Source organism: Colletotrichum paranaense (assembly GCF_030867605.1).
Source record: "Colletotrichum paranaense strain IMI 384185 chromosome Unknown Scaffold_11.1, whole genome shotgun sequence".
Taxonomy (NCBI): Eukaryota; Fungi; Ascomycota; class Sordariomycetes; order Glomerellales; family Glomerellaceae; genus Colletotrichum; species Colletotrichum paranaense.
Genome location: NW_026848969.1, coordinates 1020507 through 1036653, shown reverse-complemented (window position 1 = coordinate 1036653; position 16147 = coordinate 1020507). Strand labels below are relative to the sequence as shown.

General features: G+C 55.9%; 3 protein-coding genes across 3 annotated transcripts; 1 reads left to right on the top strand and 2 right to left on the bottom strand.

Annotated features, from left to right (window-relative positions):
- Positions 1-1070: 1070 nt before the first annotated feature.
- CPAR01_12663 (uncharacterized protein) lies at positions 1071-2051 on the top strand (the record flags this gene model as incomplete). Its single annotated transcript, XM_060496918.1, has 1 exon — positions 1071-2051. The coding sequence occupies one exon, from the start codon at positions 1071-1073 to the stop codon at positions 2049-2051; it is 981 nt and encodes a 326-aa protein (XP_060344451.1).
- Positions 2052-2175: 124 nt separating this feature from the next.
- CPAR01_12662 (subtilase) lies at positions 2176-5652 on the bottom strand (the record flags this gene model as incomplete). The annotated part of the gene is made up of 11 exons (XM_060496917.1): positions 2176-2302; positions 2370-2620; positions 2684-2771; positions 2828-2936; positions 2990-3099; positions 3214-4583; positions 4643-4700; positions 4769-4874; positions 4931-4994; positions 5081-5425; positions 5506-5652. The coding sequence occupies 11 exons, from the start codon at positions 5650-5652 to the stop codon at positions 2176-2178; spliced, it is 2775 nt and encodes a 924-aa protein (XP_060344450.1).
- A 1373-nt stretch (positions 5653-7025) lies between these two features.
- Positions 7026-14181, bottom strand: CPAR01_12661 (alpha amylase; the record flags this gene model as incomplete). The annotated part of the gene is made up of 3 exons (XM_060496916.1): positions 7026-13530; positions 13584-13699; positions 13762-14181. 3 exons carry the CDS (start codon positions 14179-14181, stop codon positions 7026-7028), a joined length of 7041 nt encoding a protein of 2346 aa, XP_060344449.1.
- Between the last annotated feature and the right edge of the window lie 1966 nt (positions 14182-16147).

Genomic DNA, 16147 nt, shown 5'->3' with positions numbered 1-16147 from the left:
TGTCTTTGAACGCTCCGAGGCCGAGGGCAAGGGTGTGGGCAAGGTTTTCCGCTTCCCTCGAAGACGTCACTAGAAGATTGAACATCGTTACGGGCACGTCGGTCCTGCTGGGCAATCGAAGGAAGCCCTGAGTAATTTTGACTTCGACGAGTATGAGAAAGCATGGTTTATGGTCCAGCATGGGGGAACTAGGTGCGCATGGAAGTAGAGTCAGCAATCAAGCATTATTAAAAACTACAGAATCACTGGGCATGGCCGAGATCCCATCCCCCTTTCACTTGAAAAGATGCATACGCTCATGACTACATTAATGCACTAGCCTTTTAATTCGGCGTGAGAAGTGGATAGTCTACTTTGATCGCGTATTTCTCCCTGAACCGAAATCGTAAAGCGAGTCCTGAATACTGATGAGCATCCATCAAACGCCTGCATTTGGTGATGGAAGGTCACGATATACTTGGTAGGTTTGGGGGCTGTCAAACGTAAGCCATTGCAGCCAGATCTCACTTGACAAGTGGAGGCGTGCGCTATTTCTACATACTCGCCGTCCTGTCAAGGCACTCGTGGTTCTGGACCTGTGAACGAAGCATTGTGCAACTCGGCGTGAAAGCGGGCCCGGTCGGCATCCGGGACCCACTACCTGTCTACCGGGTCCGGCAAGACCTCTCCGATGCCGTCTTCTCATCTTCCACCTCAGGCAAAGTGGAATACGGGCGATAATCCGACTATATACTTGGGAAACTCGAGAATGATTCACAGCCCATCGAATATCCGATTCTGGTAGCACTGGACATTTCATTAGTCTGACAGTTAGTCGAGAGACAGAAGAAAGCGGACCGGGGAAAAGTGGGAACGGCAGTGCAGTTTTGATGGAACGCTGCATCTCCACTTCACTCCATTCTCACGCTTGCCACTCTCATTCTCATCCATCTCATCCTTCTCACCTGTCACTTTTATTATCTCATAACTGTGGACCACTCAAACATTCAAGACGGATCATCAACCTCGTCGACAGAGATCCCTAACCTCGTTCACTACACGAATTCACCGCCATTCACGACCCCGCCAAAATGGTTCGTCACGACCCTCACGCCAACCACCCCGTCGGCCTCCTCGTCGAGCCAAACTCGGACGGCTACGTTGTCCGCCGCTTCCCCCACGACCACACAGATCTCTACGGCGAGAACCCAACCGACCTAGAACTCCCCGGCTCCCACGGGCCCCTTCACCTCGTCCACGTACGCTGCCACAACGCCCTCACCCGGACCACCCTCGCCAACACCAACATCACGATCCGCACCATCCAACCCGGAGACGACGACGACAAGCCCGCGGCGGCTCTCTCCCACCACACTGACTCCCTTGTCATCGCCGTCCACGGCGTCTGCCCGCCCCAGAACAGTCCCGATCAGCCGCCCACCAAGTCCGCCGTCGGCGTCCACCTCGGCCCCGGCAACCCGCTCAACCGCGCCTGCCGCATCCCCGACGCCAAAGACCGGGGCCACGTCATGAAGGACACGGACGGCAGCGACGGCCGCGACCGCCCGCAGCACACGCAGCAGCGCGCGGACCTCTACGCCGCCATTGTGGGCTTGATGGAGGCGACGACGATTGCCACCAAGGGACTGCCCACCATGCGGTCGCTGTCGCGGCGGTCACAGCCGTCATTCAAGTTGCACCACGTCGTCGTCAAGAGCGACTCGGCGTATCTCGTCGAGGGTGTCGCGGGCGGCAGGAACGGCGAGCCGCCGCACATGAAGAAGTGGCTCGCCAACGGGTGGAAGAACACAAAGGGCGAAAAGGTCAAGAACGAGGATCTGTGGGATAATCTGATGCTCACCATGATGTCGCTGGGCCAGGCGGGCGTGGCGGTGGAGTTTTGGCAGGTGCCGAAGAAGGAGAATAAGGAGGCGGACCGGCTCGCAAAGGCTGCCCTCGAGCAGGAGGTAAATTTCTTTGACGAGAAGAGTATCTTTGGTAAGGAGATAGGTGAGGACGCTGATGCGGGCAAGCCAAGTGCGGCTGGTGATGAGTTGGTTGCGATGGAATGATGATACACTTGCAGGCTGATGGGACTACATTTGGAGCACTTGGGGCGCACGAAAAAGTGGTTTGGATTTACCGTGAATTTACAGGGATTGGAGAGCGATATTACATTAGATCGTAGTAGAGTTTTCAACGCCGGAAAGCGGTGGCATTGCTTCCGGCAAGCGGAAGGACCTCAATCACAGGCGTCTCGAAAATCTCCCAGTTATCCGACGCCTTGGGGTTACCAAAGGCCTTCAAAGCCGCGATACGCCACCTAGTTCGTGGGTGTTAGTCTACGTGGCCACATAGATGGTATGAAATCCAGGTGAGGGATGACTGACTTGTACTTTCCAGGCTTAATCTGGCTTCCATCCGCCAGCTTGCCAAGCCACCACGACTCGTAGGGCGAATCGCGAGACTGGTCCTGGAGAGGGTACGAGAAGGTGTTGTTCACGCTGTCGGTGGCCGGGTCGAAGACGGGGTAGTTGACGCTGTTGTAGACGTCGAAGCTGGCGACGGAGCCGACGTACTTGTTCTCGCCGACGACGGGAGGGTATACCCACTCACGCTCTTGGTAGGTGGGTTCGTAGACCTGCAGGGAAGACGGGAGTTAGTATTCCTCGGTTCTTTGAGAGGAGAAAGAGTATTTGCTTACATCCCAGCGAACCTGGCGAGAGCCCCAGGTCAGAGCGACTTGGAGCCTGACAAAGTCTTGCTTGGCGAGGGAGAGGTCAAAGGTGAAGCTGTTGATGCGTGTAAGTCTGTTGTCTCCCTTCACTTGTATACTTGGAAACCGTACCTAGACTTCTCAGAGAGAGCGGTCCGGTTTACACCAGACGAGACACGAGGGTATCCGTAGGAGGTGTAAACCATGTCAGCAATGTCATGCTTGATGCTGCCGCCGACACCTTTTGGGAATTTGTCAGTAAAAGCTTCACGCGAAGAGGCGACCAAGGCCTACCATAGTAGGGCACCGAGAGCACATCGCCGGCGCTCGATCCAATGAGAATCTTGCCGCTGAAGACAGGAAGTCTCGAAGCGTTGAGACCTTGAGGAATGTCAAAGGAGAATCTGAAGTCTTAGTGTTAGCCGTCTGCCATCATTGCGGTTCCCATGGAGCGACCGCCCAGAGAATTCTTCGGGCCAGTCATCAACATATCAAAACGGAATCAGGAGAGTACTCACTTCGCAGTCTTGGTCTGCCCAGGCCCAACCTTGAACCCGCCCGCCGGCAAGCTGACAACAGCCCCAATCTTGACCGGCTCAATCTCAACAAGATCCTTGATGCGCGGCACAGCAGAAATCCCCGCATCAGCAGCCTCAGCAGTCCAATACGCCTCGAATCCAGCGGCATTCTGCACCGTAAAGATATACTCGAGCTCCGTGGGGCCGGTATTCGTCACATCGACCTGATGGTACCGCGAGAAATGATGCGTGTCGTTCAACGCAAATTTGGTCTCCCCAGACAACTGCGACGTGGCGTTCAACACTGAGACGGCGTCGATCAACCCGCTACCGACCTGGATCGGCGGCGCCCAGAACCCGAAATCCTTCGTCGTGCCGTCGGACCACGGGATCGCGCGGCCGGAGGCGACGATGCGCGCGTGCAGCGCTTTAGCAAAGCCCGCGCCGTGTACGGAGCGCCCGCCGCGCGCGCCGATATATAGCGCCGCTACGCCAGCGACGTACGGGCAGGCCATGGACGTTCCCGACAGGTCGCGGTAGCGGTGGCCGATGAACGGAGCAAAGATGCGCCCGCCCGGCGCCGTGACATCGGGCTTGAGCTCGAGGTCAAAGGTACCGCCCCACGAGGTGAACTGCGACGGCTTCCCGCCGCCGGCGTTGTACATGGCGACGTAGTTGCTGTTTTGGTCGAGCGAGAAGTCGGCCGTGACGCTGCCGCCGGCGATGACCGTCTTGACAATGGCCTCGCCCGCGTCCTTGGACAGTAGGCCCCATTTGCTCTGCGCCCAGCCGGAGCCCGAGAAGCCGACGACGGGCCGGTCGGTAAGGTAGAAGAGCATGAAGCGCGCGCCGCGCTCCTGGACCCATCGCTGGCGAATGTAATCCTGGCACCCCTCGTCGAAGCGCACGAGCGGGATGGTGTTTGTGAAGTTGAGACCCTCGGGGAGCGGCGAGCAGGCGTCGTTCTCGACGCTGATGTTGAGCGTGACGGGGACGATAGGCCAGCCGACGATCTCGGCGGGGAAGAGCTCCTCGGCGGGACGGTAGCCGAGGATGGTGCGGTTGGACTGGCCGTCGAGCGTGAAGGTGCCAGCGAACTGGCGGGCCGAGACGATGGAGGCGTCGGCGGAGCCGATGGCGAGCACGTCTTTGCCGGCGGCGCCGCTGCTGGGGAAGAAGGGTCCCACGTCGCCCGAGTTACCGGCGGCGATGGTGACGACGACGCCCTGCTCGACGATGCGGGAGGCCACGAGGGCCCAGGCGTTGTCGGACCAGCCGCCGGTGGAGCCGACAGAGGCGGTGATGATGTCGACGCCGTCGTCAAAGGCGCGCAGGAAAGCTTCGATTAAGACTTCCTCGGCTGTGCCCTCCTGAGGATTGATGTCAGCATGTCTCCAAGGGGCGGGGGGGACCAGACTGAGCAACTCACATTAGGGCCGAAGACCTTGTACGAGTAGATTGTGGCTTCAGGGGCAACTCCGGTGAACCTATTCGACACGTTTAGCTAAGGCTTTCTTTTCCCTGACCAAGCTAGTCTTGAGACGTCGTCACATACTCGGAGCTCTTGCCGGCAATGATACCAGCGACATGCGTTCCGTGACCGGCCTGGTCCATGGGGTCCTCATCAGGTTGACGCTCTGCTCCGGGGTAAGGCCAATTCGCTGCCCAAGTCAGTTTCTGTCATCAGCTCAACGCGTGTTGGTCGTCGTGAACTCACTCTCGTCACCAACAAAGTCATACCCAGCAGCAACCTTACACCCCTCACCAAAGCACCCACCAAGCTAGTGTTCACATCACGTCAGCCCATCAGATCTCTTCATTCACCACTCCCTCCCCCAGACAGACGCAGAAAAGAAAATAAACTCACAGCAGGATGCGTATACTCCGTCCCCGTATCAACAACGCCAACCTTGACGCCCTTTCCAAAGATCCCCTGCTCATGGAGCTTGTCCACGCCCGTCATCCAGTGGATGGAGTAATTGAGCGCCCTCGCATCGTCGCTAAACGACTCCCCCGCCACGACGGGCGCGAGCTGAATGCGCGTCGAGTGCCATGCCTTGACGACGGGCACGATCGCCTCGAGCGAGTCCGTGTTCTCGCTGTCCGACTCGACGGCGATGCCGTTGAAGAGGGACGAGTCAAAGACCTTGAGGATCTTGCTGCCCGGGTCGTTGGCCTGGAGCTGCTGGACTACGGCATCCTTGTCGGCTCCCTATCAGGCGCATTAGCATCTCTCCTCTTACTAAGATAGTCTAATGGTTTCTTCTGTGGGCAGGAAGTCAAAAAACGAACCTGCTTGAGTTCGACAATGAACTTCTTGGGCGCGACGACCGTGTCGTTGGAAGGACGAGCATCTTCGTCGACGGCGCGCCGGGATACTCGGGCTGTTCCCGCGCCGGCCAAGGCCAAGACGGAGATGATGGCACTCACGACACGCATGGTCGGTCAGTCAGTCAAGAAAACGAATGTAAAGTCTCAAACGGAATGATCGTTCAGAAGACCCAGTCAGTCCCTGACTCTTCCTCTTCTCTCCATGACATACTCGCAGGATGATGAGCGCCATTTATGAGAAAGAGCCGCTGGTAAACATGCCCGCTCTCGCGTGATACCATAAGAGGACCTCTTGACGATCTCGTATCGACAATGTCGACACCACGACACGCCATGCACCCAGTGTGAAGAAACCCCGGTCTCCCATCCTCTTTCGGCAGTCGTCGCAGCGACATCTCCACCCCCGAGGCGACCTCGCCTTGGAAGCCAAGCAACGCCGGTCCACACCTGGACTGGGCGTCCAACACCCAAATCCTACGTATCACATCCCGTACCTTGCATCGACCTGCCGTCTTGAGCTTGGTAACCTAAACCTTGACTCTAATCCCGCTCATATCTTTAATTTTCGGTATGCACGCTAGCAGACGCGCATCTTCGTATTCTGGAAATCCCGGAGGGGTAAAGGCGGAAAGCACAACGGCCTCGGAGTCCGGTGCCTATTATCGCGAGTACCGCGCTTTAGGTGCCAAGTTTCTTCGGGTGAGTGGTGCCAGAGTTGCAGCTTGCTTCGGAATGAGCCGTGGAGTATGAGGCGATTGGTGTTCGTTTACAGCATGATTCCACCTACCCCGCGGCGGATCAGTCAATGGAAGGTCAGTTAAGAGCTTGGATGGAAATGTGTAAATGGGCGGCGTACTTACATCTTCTCAACAAGTCGAGGCGGTGGTTCAATCTGTTCGTCACGGCTCAGTCAAGGCAAATGCAAAGGGAACAGGAACTCATTGATTGCAAAGGTATTATTCATGATTCAAGAATAAATAAAAAAGAGCGAGGACATAGCGTGAGTCTAAATCTAAATAATTTTCCATGAGCGTTGTTGCCGTCAAAGATTGGTTTTCGCCTCCCAGCCTCCCGCCGCTTTCTGTAACTCTCAAAGAGACCAGAGAACAGCGTGTATGTGTTTTGTAAATGAGAATGAGAAATAACATGCAAAGAGACGGAGGCTTTTTTGCCCCTTCGTCCCTATTTTCCCCCTCGGATATGCGAGCGCTCGCGCGAGAGAGCCAATTCGTAGACCATGAACGAACGCTTTTGTTCAAACGCGATAGTTATGTGTGTGTATATAGAAAGAAGTTATACATCATTATACAACCAAAATAGGCCCCATAAGTCGGAAGTGAACCGGACCCCTGACCCAAAGACCAAACGTGACAAGAGGCGCGGCGCGGCGCGGCGCTTTTGTTTTGCGGCGCAAAGCACATCGCGGCCTCCGGGTATTTGTGTTTTTTGTTTCGCATCGCAGTAACATTTGCATGATCTCTTTAAGGCTTTGATACCTGCTCCTTTCTGAAGAACTTGAAGAAGAGGATAGGGATCACCAGCTGGAAGCCCAGGCAGATCCAGAACCAGTAACTTGAGACTCCGGGCATCAGGCCCTGGGAGAAATCAGGGAAGGTTGTGTTGGGCGAGAGAGCGTTGGGACTCGTCGCGCGCGCCAGCATCGTGAAGGCACTGCCCACAATTTGTGCGCCGATGAGAACGGCCAACACGTGCTGGCGAGTCAGCGTCGCGAGCAGCATCATACCCAGACCGACACCCTGAATGTTGTCCAAGAGGCCAAGCCACAGCCACAGGCAGCGAGACAGGATGGCCGAGCCAACAGGGCCACCAGCCCAGGGAAGGTACATGCCCATGCTGCTGGTACCCCAAAGCATCTGCGCCCAACGAGGAGCGCACAGGCCGATGGCGAAGATTGGCAGAAGCCATGTGTGGCTCTCGGAGAAGAAGGAGAAGACGTAGAGGATGATGGACCAGAGGACGACGAAGAATCCAAGGGCGAGAAGAACAACACCCCATCCAGGGATGAACTGCGAGGCGAAGAGGAAACCCCAGTTGCGGCCGTAAGGCGCCGAGAGCCAGTAGTTCTGGATGATGATCATGATGAAGAAGACGGGTACAAGCTTGCGGCGGGCGAGAGAGATGTAAAATCCGGGGATGTTGTCGGGCGCCTGGCGGTAGTAGTCAGGAAGACCGAAGAACAGGACAAGACCGATGGACCAGAGCATGATGGCGATAGGAATACAGACGACAATACCCTTGGAGATATTGGTACCGTCGAAGAAGGCCAACGGGGAAGTCTCCGGGGTGTGAGTAAGAGATCCCCAGTACCAGAGCATCAGGGAGTAAACCTGAGCAACACCAGCGACGGCCAAGGCACGAGTAATCCATTGCTTCGTGGGAGCACCACCTTCGTCACCAAAGTTGAGTGCGAATGACAGAGCACCAGCGCTGGCGCCAGCAGCATAAATGGCAGTGGCGGCGTCTTGCATAGCAGCGCTGGCTTGCCAAGGAGTCAGGTAAGGCGAGATTCCCAGGAGGGCGAAAGCGAGGCCGAAGAAGACCCAGGGCAGAGACAAGGCGTAAACGGACTTGGTGAAGCGCACCAGGATCCACCACAGGGCTGATGTTACTAGGTACGTTGCGGCGACTATGTAAAGCTTCAGAGGCGTCTGGTTGGTGTCACCTGTAAGCAGAACAATCTGGTACGAGTTGATGGAGATAACTTGAGCGAAGGCAAGGAAGAAGGCGTAGATGGGCCAGTCGCCAATGCGAATGGACAGGATCTTCTTGAGACCAGTAGGGGCGTTGTAGTTGTCGCCCAGAAGGAACTCGTCGTCGACAGGGCTGTCGTCGTAGCGAGACGCTCCGGTGAGTCCACTAGGGGTGCGACTACGGCCACGCTCATCGACGTCGAATTTGGCACCGAGTCCCTTGCTGGAGCCAGGGCGGCTGCCAGGCGCAGGGCTTCTTGATCTGCTGTGATCTCTGCGGCCGAGCTTGGCGTCTCTATATCTTGCGAACCACTTCTTCTCACTCTTCTTGAGATAGGTTTCAATGCAAAGGTCTGTGCCTGAGTTCTTGGCTGTAAGCTTGTTGAGCATCTGTTCGAACTCGGCGTAGAACTCTCCGTTCTTATCAGTGAAGTTCTGGTCCACATTTTGCAGCTTGAGGTCGTGACGATCACCGACGACATCGGGCAGGGACAGCTGAGAGCTGTTGCGCTGCTGCTTGTAGAAACTCGGCTGGGGCAGGCCAAGAGCGTCGCCGAAGCCGGGAGTCTGAGGAGAGGAGATGTCGTTCTGGGCGCGAATTGCGAAGCTGTCAACACTGACCATACTCTCACGACCGCTGGCAAACATGCTGTCGCGGGGCGCAAGCATACTGTCACGGCCACCGATTGAGCTGGAGAAAGAGCTGCGACGGGAAGAGGAGATCGTCGACCACGGCATGTTTGGTGTCTGGAGGTCGGGAGAGTTGAGGCGGCCCGCAGGGCTGGCGATACGGCTCGGCGGCGGGAGAGGTGAGGGAGCTCTCGAGCCAGTGGGGGTGAGCTCAGCACCGTACTCGCTGACGGCAACGCTTGATCTCAAGGAAGAGTCGGTAAGGTTGCGAATGCCGCCAGCCTTCTTCTGCTTGGCAGCCTCCTTGTTGTGAACCTTGATGGAGTCGTTGTACAGAGTGTCGAGTTGTCTGATCCATTGCGCCACGGGGAAACGCTGCTTGGCACTCCATGCGCGCATAAGAGCACGCTTTCTAGGCTTGCAAGCAAGAGCCGAAGCAATGGCCTGCTTGAATTGGTGAAGCAAATGCTGAGGACTCATCGACTCAACGGTGAACCAGAAGCCAGGCATCTGGCCCAAGCCACCAACGCGGGCACCAACACCCAAGGCACCCTTGCGACCGAACTCGACGGCGACAAGACCGAAGGGCTCGTCACGAGAGGGGATAAGAGCGAATTCAGCACCGCTGAAAATGTAGGGAGGTAGCTGAGTGAACTCAGGCTTGCTGAAAACACGGCCAGGATACTTCTCCATAAGCTTGGCCAACTTGAGGGCAGCAAACTTGCCGTATAAGTCGATGACTGGGCCAATAGCAATAAGCTGGACAGAGGGGTACTTCTCGAGGATGCTGGGGAACAGATCGGCAATCAGATCGACACCCTTTTGCAAACTCCATCTACCGACGAAGACGAAGAGATCCGCGTTTGGGTTCACATCGAGACCGGCCCACTCTTGAGCTTGTCTTCTCAGGGTAGCGCGGTTGGCTTCGAAGGTCTCGTCGATCTTGATCTCGTCGGTGGAGTTGCTGATATCGTCCTCGGGGTTCCATTCTCCAGTATCGGAAGGATCCGGGTTGGGCAGCTGACCAATGTTTTTCAAACTCCAGAAAATGGGGTAACGGGCCAAAGAACGGTCACCGTACTTCTTGGACACACCGACGGCACCAAAACCGCGCTGGTGGATACGAAGATAACTGGCGGCGGCGTGCAACAGGTTGAAAGCGGAACCGTACTGAACGTAGTCCTTGACGACCTTGGCGGGAAGGTTGAAGACGCTGTAGACTTCCTTTTGCTCTTCTTCGGTTCTCATGGGCCACATGCCCTGGAACTCGGCATTGTGAAGCGACAAGCAGACGGGGATAGTCTGCGGGAGGAGGTAAAGAGGAGCAGCAGCTCCATGGTAATCGTTGATGTGGTAAATGTCGGCGTTGAAGCGCTTGATGGATTCGGCGATACAGCTGTTCCAGGCACAGTACAGGATGGCACTCTCGAGATCGTCCATACGCGCAATGTAGGGGTCGGCCTTGGTTTGCTGGCGGAAGATGGGAGCATCGAGGAGGACGTACGTGATGTTCTTGTAGACGTGGTAGTTGACCTTGACCTCGAAGGAGTCGCCCATGACTTCAACGAACATCGGTTCGGCTTCGTGGTCCATGGGGTAGTCGACGTCGCCAACGCAAGGGACAACCCAGATCAGGTCCACGTGGGTGAGAGCTTGACTCATGAGCTTGGCCATGACACCAAGACCACCGATCTTGATGCTGATCTTCCAATCGTCGATGTTGTACTCCATGGTGGCGATGAGGACCTTCCTTCGGGGGGCGCCACCGGTGGCTGCAACGGCAGCTGGCGTGACGGTTGGCGACGGAGGAATTTGGGACATCTCGAGACTTTTGCCTTTTTCGCCGAAGTTAATGTTGGACTCATTCCCGAGCTTGAGTGGTAACCAACCCTTCTTGGAGAATCCTGATTTGTTAATCTTAACTTGGTAGAAACCCTTCATATAGATCCAGCCAGCCAGTCCAGCCAGGATAATGGGCATGAGGCCGAGAAGGAAAAAGAAGACAATCTGAATCCACATGTTTCCTTGGGGAACGGCGACGTAGTTCCAGTTGGCGTCGTTGAGAACCAGCTTGTAGGAGAGCGCAGGCATCGGTGGCGGTGAAGTCAAGTTCACGACGTTGTCGGACAAACTGCTGGGGGGCAGACGATCAAGGACACCATCGCCGTTGGGATCGCCGTAAATGAAGGACGCATCAGGTTGGTTGTCCGGGTTGATACCCCAGAGGTTGAGCTGAATCTGGGCGGGCCATTCGTACATGAAGTGAAGCTCCCACATGTTGTCGCCGACTTGGGTCATCAGGTTAGGCAGGCCAGCATCGTAACCCCACTTGTTAAAGGGTCCGTGGAGGAAAATGTGAGGGAAACGACGCGAGAAGGGGATGACACTGTTGTCCGCATGCTGGATAAAAGACGACGAACCAAGGGGCTTGCTGAAGTACTGAACCATGAGATGTTCACCCTCCCACTTCTGGAGGTCGGTACCCTCCCAGGCTTGAGGGACCATGCGCTGCCTTGCACCAGTGTAGGGCATCCAGCTGCTCCAGGAAGAACCCCAATTGGTGCTGTAGCGCCACTTGTTAGCACCAGGGGCGGCATGGTTGATGAAGTATTCAGTGCCGCTTTGCTGCATCAGAGACCGCGAGTAGTTGGCGGAAGCAGGAAAAACAACGGGGTTGATGGGCTTGCCAAAGCGGAGGAGGAAGTGATCCGTAGTGTTTGTGACTCCGTCGACAGTGATCTTGACAATGCCATCAGGGACGTTCTGGAGGTTGGCAGACCACTTCCAGACTGAAGCAATAGCGCCCGTCCACGACTCCTTCTCAATGGGATCCATAGCACCGCACACAGGAGTATCGAATGTGATGTTTGTCTGGGTATTGGCGTCGACGTTGACGTAGGCAGAAACGGCCTTGGTGACATCGGCGCAAGTCATCTCGGTCGAGAACTTGAAAGCGATGGGGATCTTTCCGTTGGCATTGGTGGAGTCGATGGGGGTGTCATGGCCAGGCTCGAAACCGGTAATGGAAGAAGCAATCTCCATCCACTCGGTATCAGGAACGTAAGCGCGGAACTCAAAAGGCGTCATGGTGATGCTGCTCAGGCAGCCGGCCTTGTGACCCGCTCCCTTGAAGCCGTTCTCCTTTGTCGAACTCTCGAGAGTGATGGAGGCATCGGTGCTGAACAAGTTTCTGACCTTGGTGTTGCCGTCAAAGGGCGAGAGGAACGCATCTGCCTCATTACTGCAGTCAAATTCGTAGGTGGTCTCATTGGGGCTGTTGTGGTAAACCAGCCAAACCGGGTCACCAGTCTTGTTCTGGTTGCTCATATAGCCACGCGCGACACTCCAGATTCCGGTCTCGGTTGCAGTGGGACTGCCCGAGTACAAGACGCCATGGGTCTTGTTTGAAAGCTGCTCAAGGAGCCAGCCACCCTCAAGAACGGGATATTTGTCGCGGAAAGAGAACAAGCGCTTCATCCAGTTGCGTACCGAGGCCGAGGGATCACGGTGGTCGTACGCGACGGTGTCGTCCTCACAGCCCTTCTTGCCCTTGGTGATGGGCCAGCCGACGTAGACGGAGTTGTTGCCCGCGTAGCATCCGTGTGCCTTCCATGCCTGGGCGGCCGAGAAGGCCTGACGACCGAAAACGTAGTTCTCGGCGGTGTTGTCCAAAACATAGAAGTTCTGTTCCTCGCCATAGTAGACGAGCGGAGCACCGGGAAGAAGCAGGGTGGTGATGAAGTAGGCGAGCAGCATGCGCTCAGTTCCCTTCTCAATGGCGGGCCAGCGGAAAACGTCCTGGTTGGTGACACCATACAAGTGACGGGGGTCGAATTCTCCAGTGTTGGCGTTGTAGAAGTCGTTGGTGAGAATCATCTGGTTCCAGGTCTGAACCCAGTCGGTCGGCAGATCGTAGCCGGCCTCGAGATGACCGCTCAAACCGAGAAAACGGGTCATGAAACGGTAAATTGAGTAATGGAACGCGCCAGCGTCGAGGGCGCTTTTGCCCTGCTCACGAATGAAGCTGCCAGAGGTGGAAGAGCTGTTCGAATCCAGGTTGGTGGCGTCGGAAAGCTCGAGTGCGGAGGCCATGGAGGGGGTTCGGCCACGGCCCAGGTAGATAGATCCCAGAGTATTACCACTGGTAATTTCACCGACGACCATGAAGTTATCCTTGCCAAGGTCCTTTGCACACTTTCGCATGGCGGTACTCCACTCAGCCTGGGCGTCGACTGTGACCTGAACAGCCTTGTCGATACGGAATCCATCAATGTCGAGGGTTTGAATGGTCATGCAGGAGAAGAGCTCAAGACGCTGGCGAACTGAGGGAACCCACTCACGCAGACGATCTTGCACGGAGGCGAACTTTGCCAATTGACGCTGCCAATCAGGGAAAACACCGAAAGCCTCAATGTCACCGTACTGATCGAAGTCACTGTCGTAGCAGCCTTTCAGCTGAGAAGAGACATCGACCTTCTTTCCGTCCTCAAACCAGAAAGTCGGGTACGTGCAGGAGTCATTGTATTCGTTGCCGATGTCAAAGTCGAGGTATCTTCTGGATGTCTTCCACTGAACCTTGTGCTCCGAAGTTGAGAATGGAGTGGACGTGTTGAGGTATCCTTCGAAGCCGATCAAATCACCCATGCTAGAGGCGGTGAGTAACAGAAAAGAGGCCGACGTGAGCCATCGGATACTTACGTTGCCATAGTCTGGTCCATGACCACATACATCCCTCTCTTGTGAATCTCATCGATGGCTTCTTGCCACGCCGTGATGTTGCCATAGTGCTTGTCGAGGAGAGTGAGATCGAGAGGCTGCGAAATGTCAGTATTCGCGTCACTGCCGTGGATCGTGTGCTCTTAGGCGATTAGCGTACCGAGTATGAATCCGCCTTCCATGGGTCGTTTATGAAGGGTGAGCCAGCAATGTAGAGTGCCTTGATCCCCATGCCCTGAATGTAATCCAACGTATCGACGAGGCCAGCCAAATCTCCTCCATGACGGAGCTGGTTACTCATGATATCATGCTCGAACAGTGTGCCGTTGGCATTGTCGTTATCGGGGTCGCCATTTACGAATCGATCGATGAATAACGTGTAGTAGGGAAACCGCCAGTTGGGGGGCGATGCTGTGAAGTTGTGGCCATCTCTCTTTCCTGAGTATTCGGCAGGACTCTTTGCTAATCTGTTGGTGTTGAGGTTGTAATCGACTTCGCTCGCGGTGTATTTGAGGCCGGAAACGAGGGTTGATGATGTGGTAAGGAGTGTAAGTGCCCAAGCCAATACTGAATTAGACATTTTGTGTGAACTCTTACTCGCCGGGAGGGGCGAGTGAGCAAAAGATTGTACAAGCAAAAAAAAGACAAACAGGAATGAGTGACGAAGTGAAGCTCGAAGGAGTGTGGTGGTGATGGGATGGGGGGAGGAGAGAAAGGCCGCGAAGCAGACCAGCAAGCAAGCAAGAACGAATGACGGGATGGGTTGCAAGGCAAAGCGCGGGACGGATGGGAAGAAAACTCGGCCGTCAACGCCACGCTGGTACCGGTAGAAAAGGGGGTAATCTCGTAGGAGCTTGGGTCAGTCCAATTGCAATATGCCCCAGGCTGAAGGCGGAAAGGGGGATCACTGGCAAAGGCACAGGCAAAGGCACAAGAAGCACAGGCACAGGAATTGAGTGAACAGGCACATGGTACAATAGCAGAGTGGCTGGGGGGGCCACCGTAAAAGAGTCCATGGAAAGGATCTTTCCGTCCGCCTCGCCTCTCAAGGCTCCAGTCTGGCACTGTCAGGTCTGCGAGTCTTGGTCTTGGGTCTTGGTTCTTGGGTCTTTGGGGCGAGAGTGGGATGGGGATGGGGAAGGGGATGCAGGCGAGCAGGCCGCAGGGCCGCAGGGCATCGATTCCGTGATGGGCGGATGGGGCTTCCTTCTGCAGGAACGGGCCAGCCGAATTGTTAGCCCTTCCTCTTGGAACCAGGACCTCTCTGTGCCTCTTCTCCAGTTTCCACTGTCCAGACTCCAGAGAGCGAGTCTGTAGGCCGTGGGTAGGGAGTATATGCGCAGTAAAGAAAAGGCAAAGAAAGGTACCTGTGCCTGCTCCTCTTGTTCGTCAGACCCCTCTTTCTTGGTACATGACAATGTGGCTCCGGGGGTGTAGTGGTCAGGGCTAATTCTGGCTATACGAAGTTTGGAATATGGATATGCAGAGGGTGCAGGCAAGTGCCTGGGTGGGAGCGAACCATGAGTGCGATGGGAGATTGGCGGGCTCCGTCTTGAATTACCATTTTGGACCATGTCCACAAAAGAGACTGTCCAATACGGTGGCCCCGAGGTCAGCGGCGAACAGGGGCGAGGATGTCATTCTGGCCAGTGTGCGCGTAGCGTGTTGAAGACCAAGGATAAGCCGGCACGGTCTGGTGCATCTTGTTGGTCGGTTCGGGCGAGCTCCGTCGTCGGTCCAAGTATCCGCTGTCAAGTAGGGCCCCTGGCTCCAAGGACGTGCTCTCCTGTATCGAGTCAGTTTTGCTTCGGGCGGTACCCCCAGGAAGAATACGAGACGTTGGAGACGAACCAGGCTGTCAGGACGGGTGATCCATGCTGTCGAAGATTATCCAGAAAACAGTGATTTCCCAGTCGGGAACAGTTGGAGACTTGAGGCTCAAGGGGCCGGACCCGTTCAAAGGCGGTGGGCAACGGGAGGTGCGAGGTGCGGCGTGCCTGGCCTGGCCTGGCAGGCAGGCTGAGGGTGGGCGTTGTGGCCGCGTCGTTGGCAGATGGAAATCGGAGGGGTTCATCTCAACTAGCATAAACCGTTTATGCTCAGAGGGCGATGGTGTGGCACCCCGTCCGTACTGGCTACTGCTAGCTCGACCGGCTGTTGCTGCTTCCTGTCCAACAAGTCACCAAGTCTTTCAGGACTAAAGGTGCTGTAGTGTATTCCATGGTGTTTCCGTACTGTGTAGTAAGGTGCCTTAGTGCGGCGTAGACTTGGGCCAAGCCAGGAACAGAAACACGTCGGGCGCGTCTGTCTGATCGTGATCGTGACGTCGACTCGTGGGGAAGCTAACGCAGGAGGAAGCGACAAGTCTGCCATGGCGGCATGGAAGGATTTGAGAAGGAAGGTCGAGAAAAGCAAATCAAAATTGATCTTGTCCTGCCTGGACCTCGCGCATTAGCATCCGGGTCGCTAGCAGTGCTAAGAAATGCGCTTTCGAGGCGTGACTGCAGCTTACCTAATGTCGCACAAGAAGTGATCAAGTAGGTACT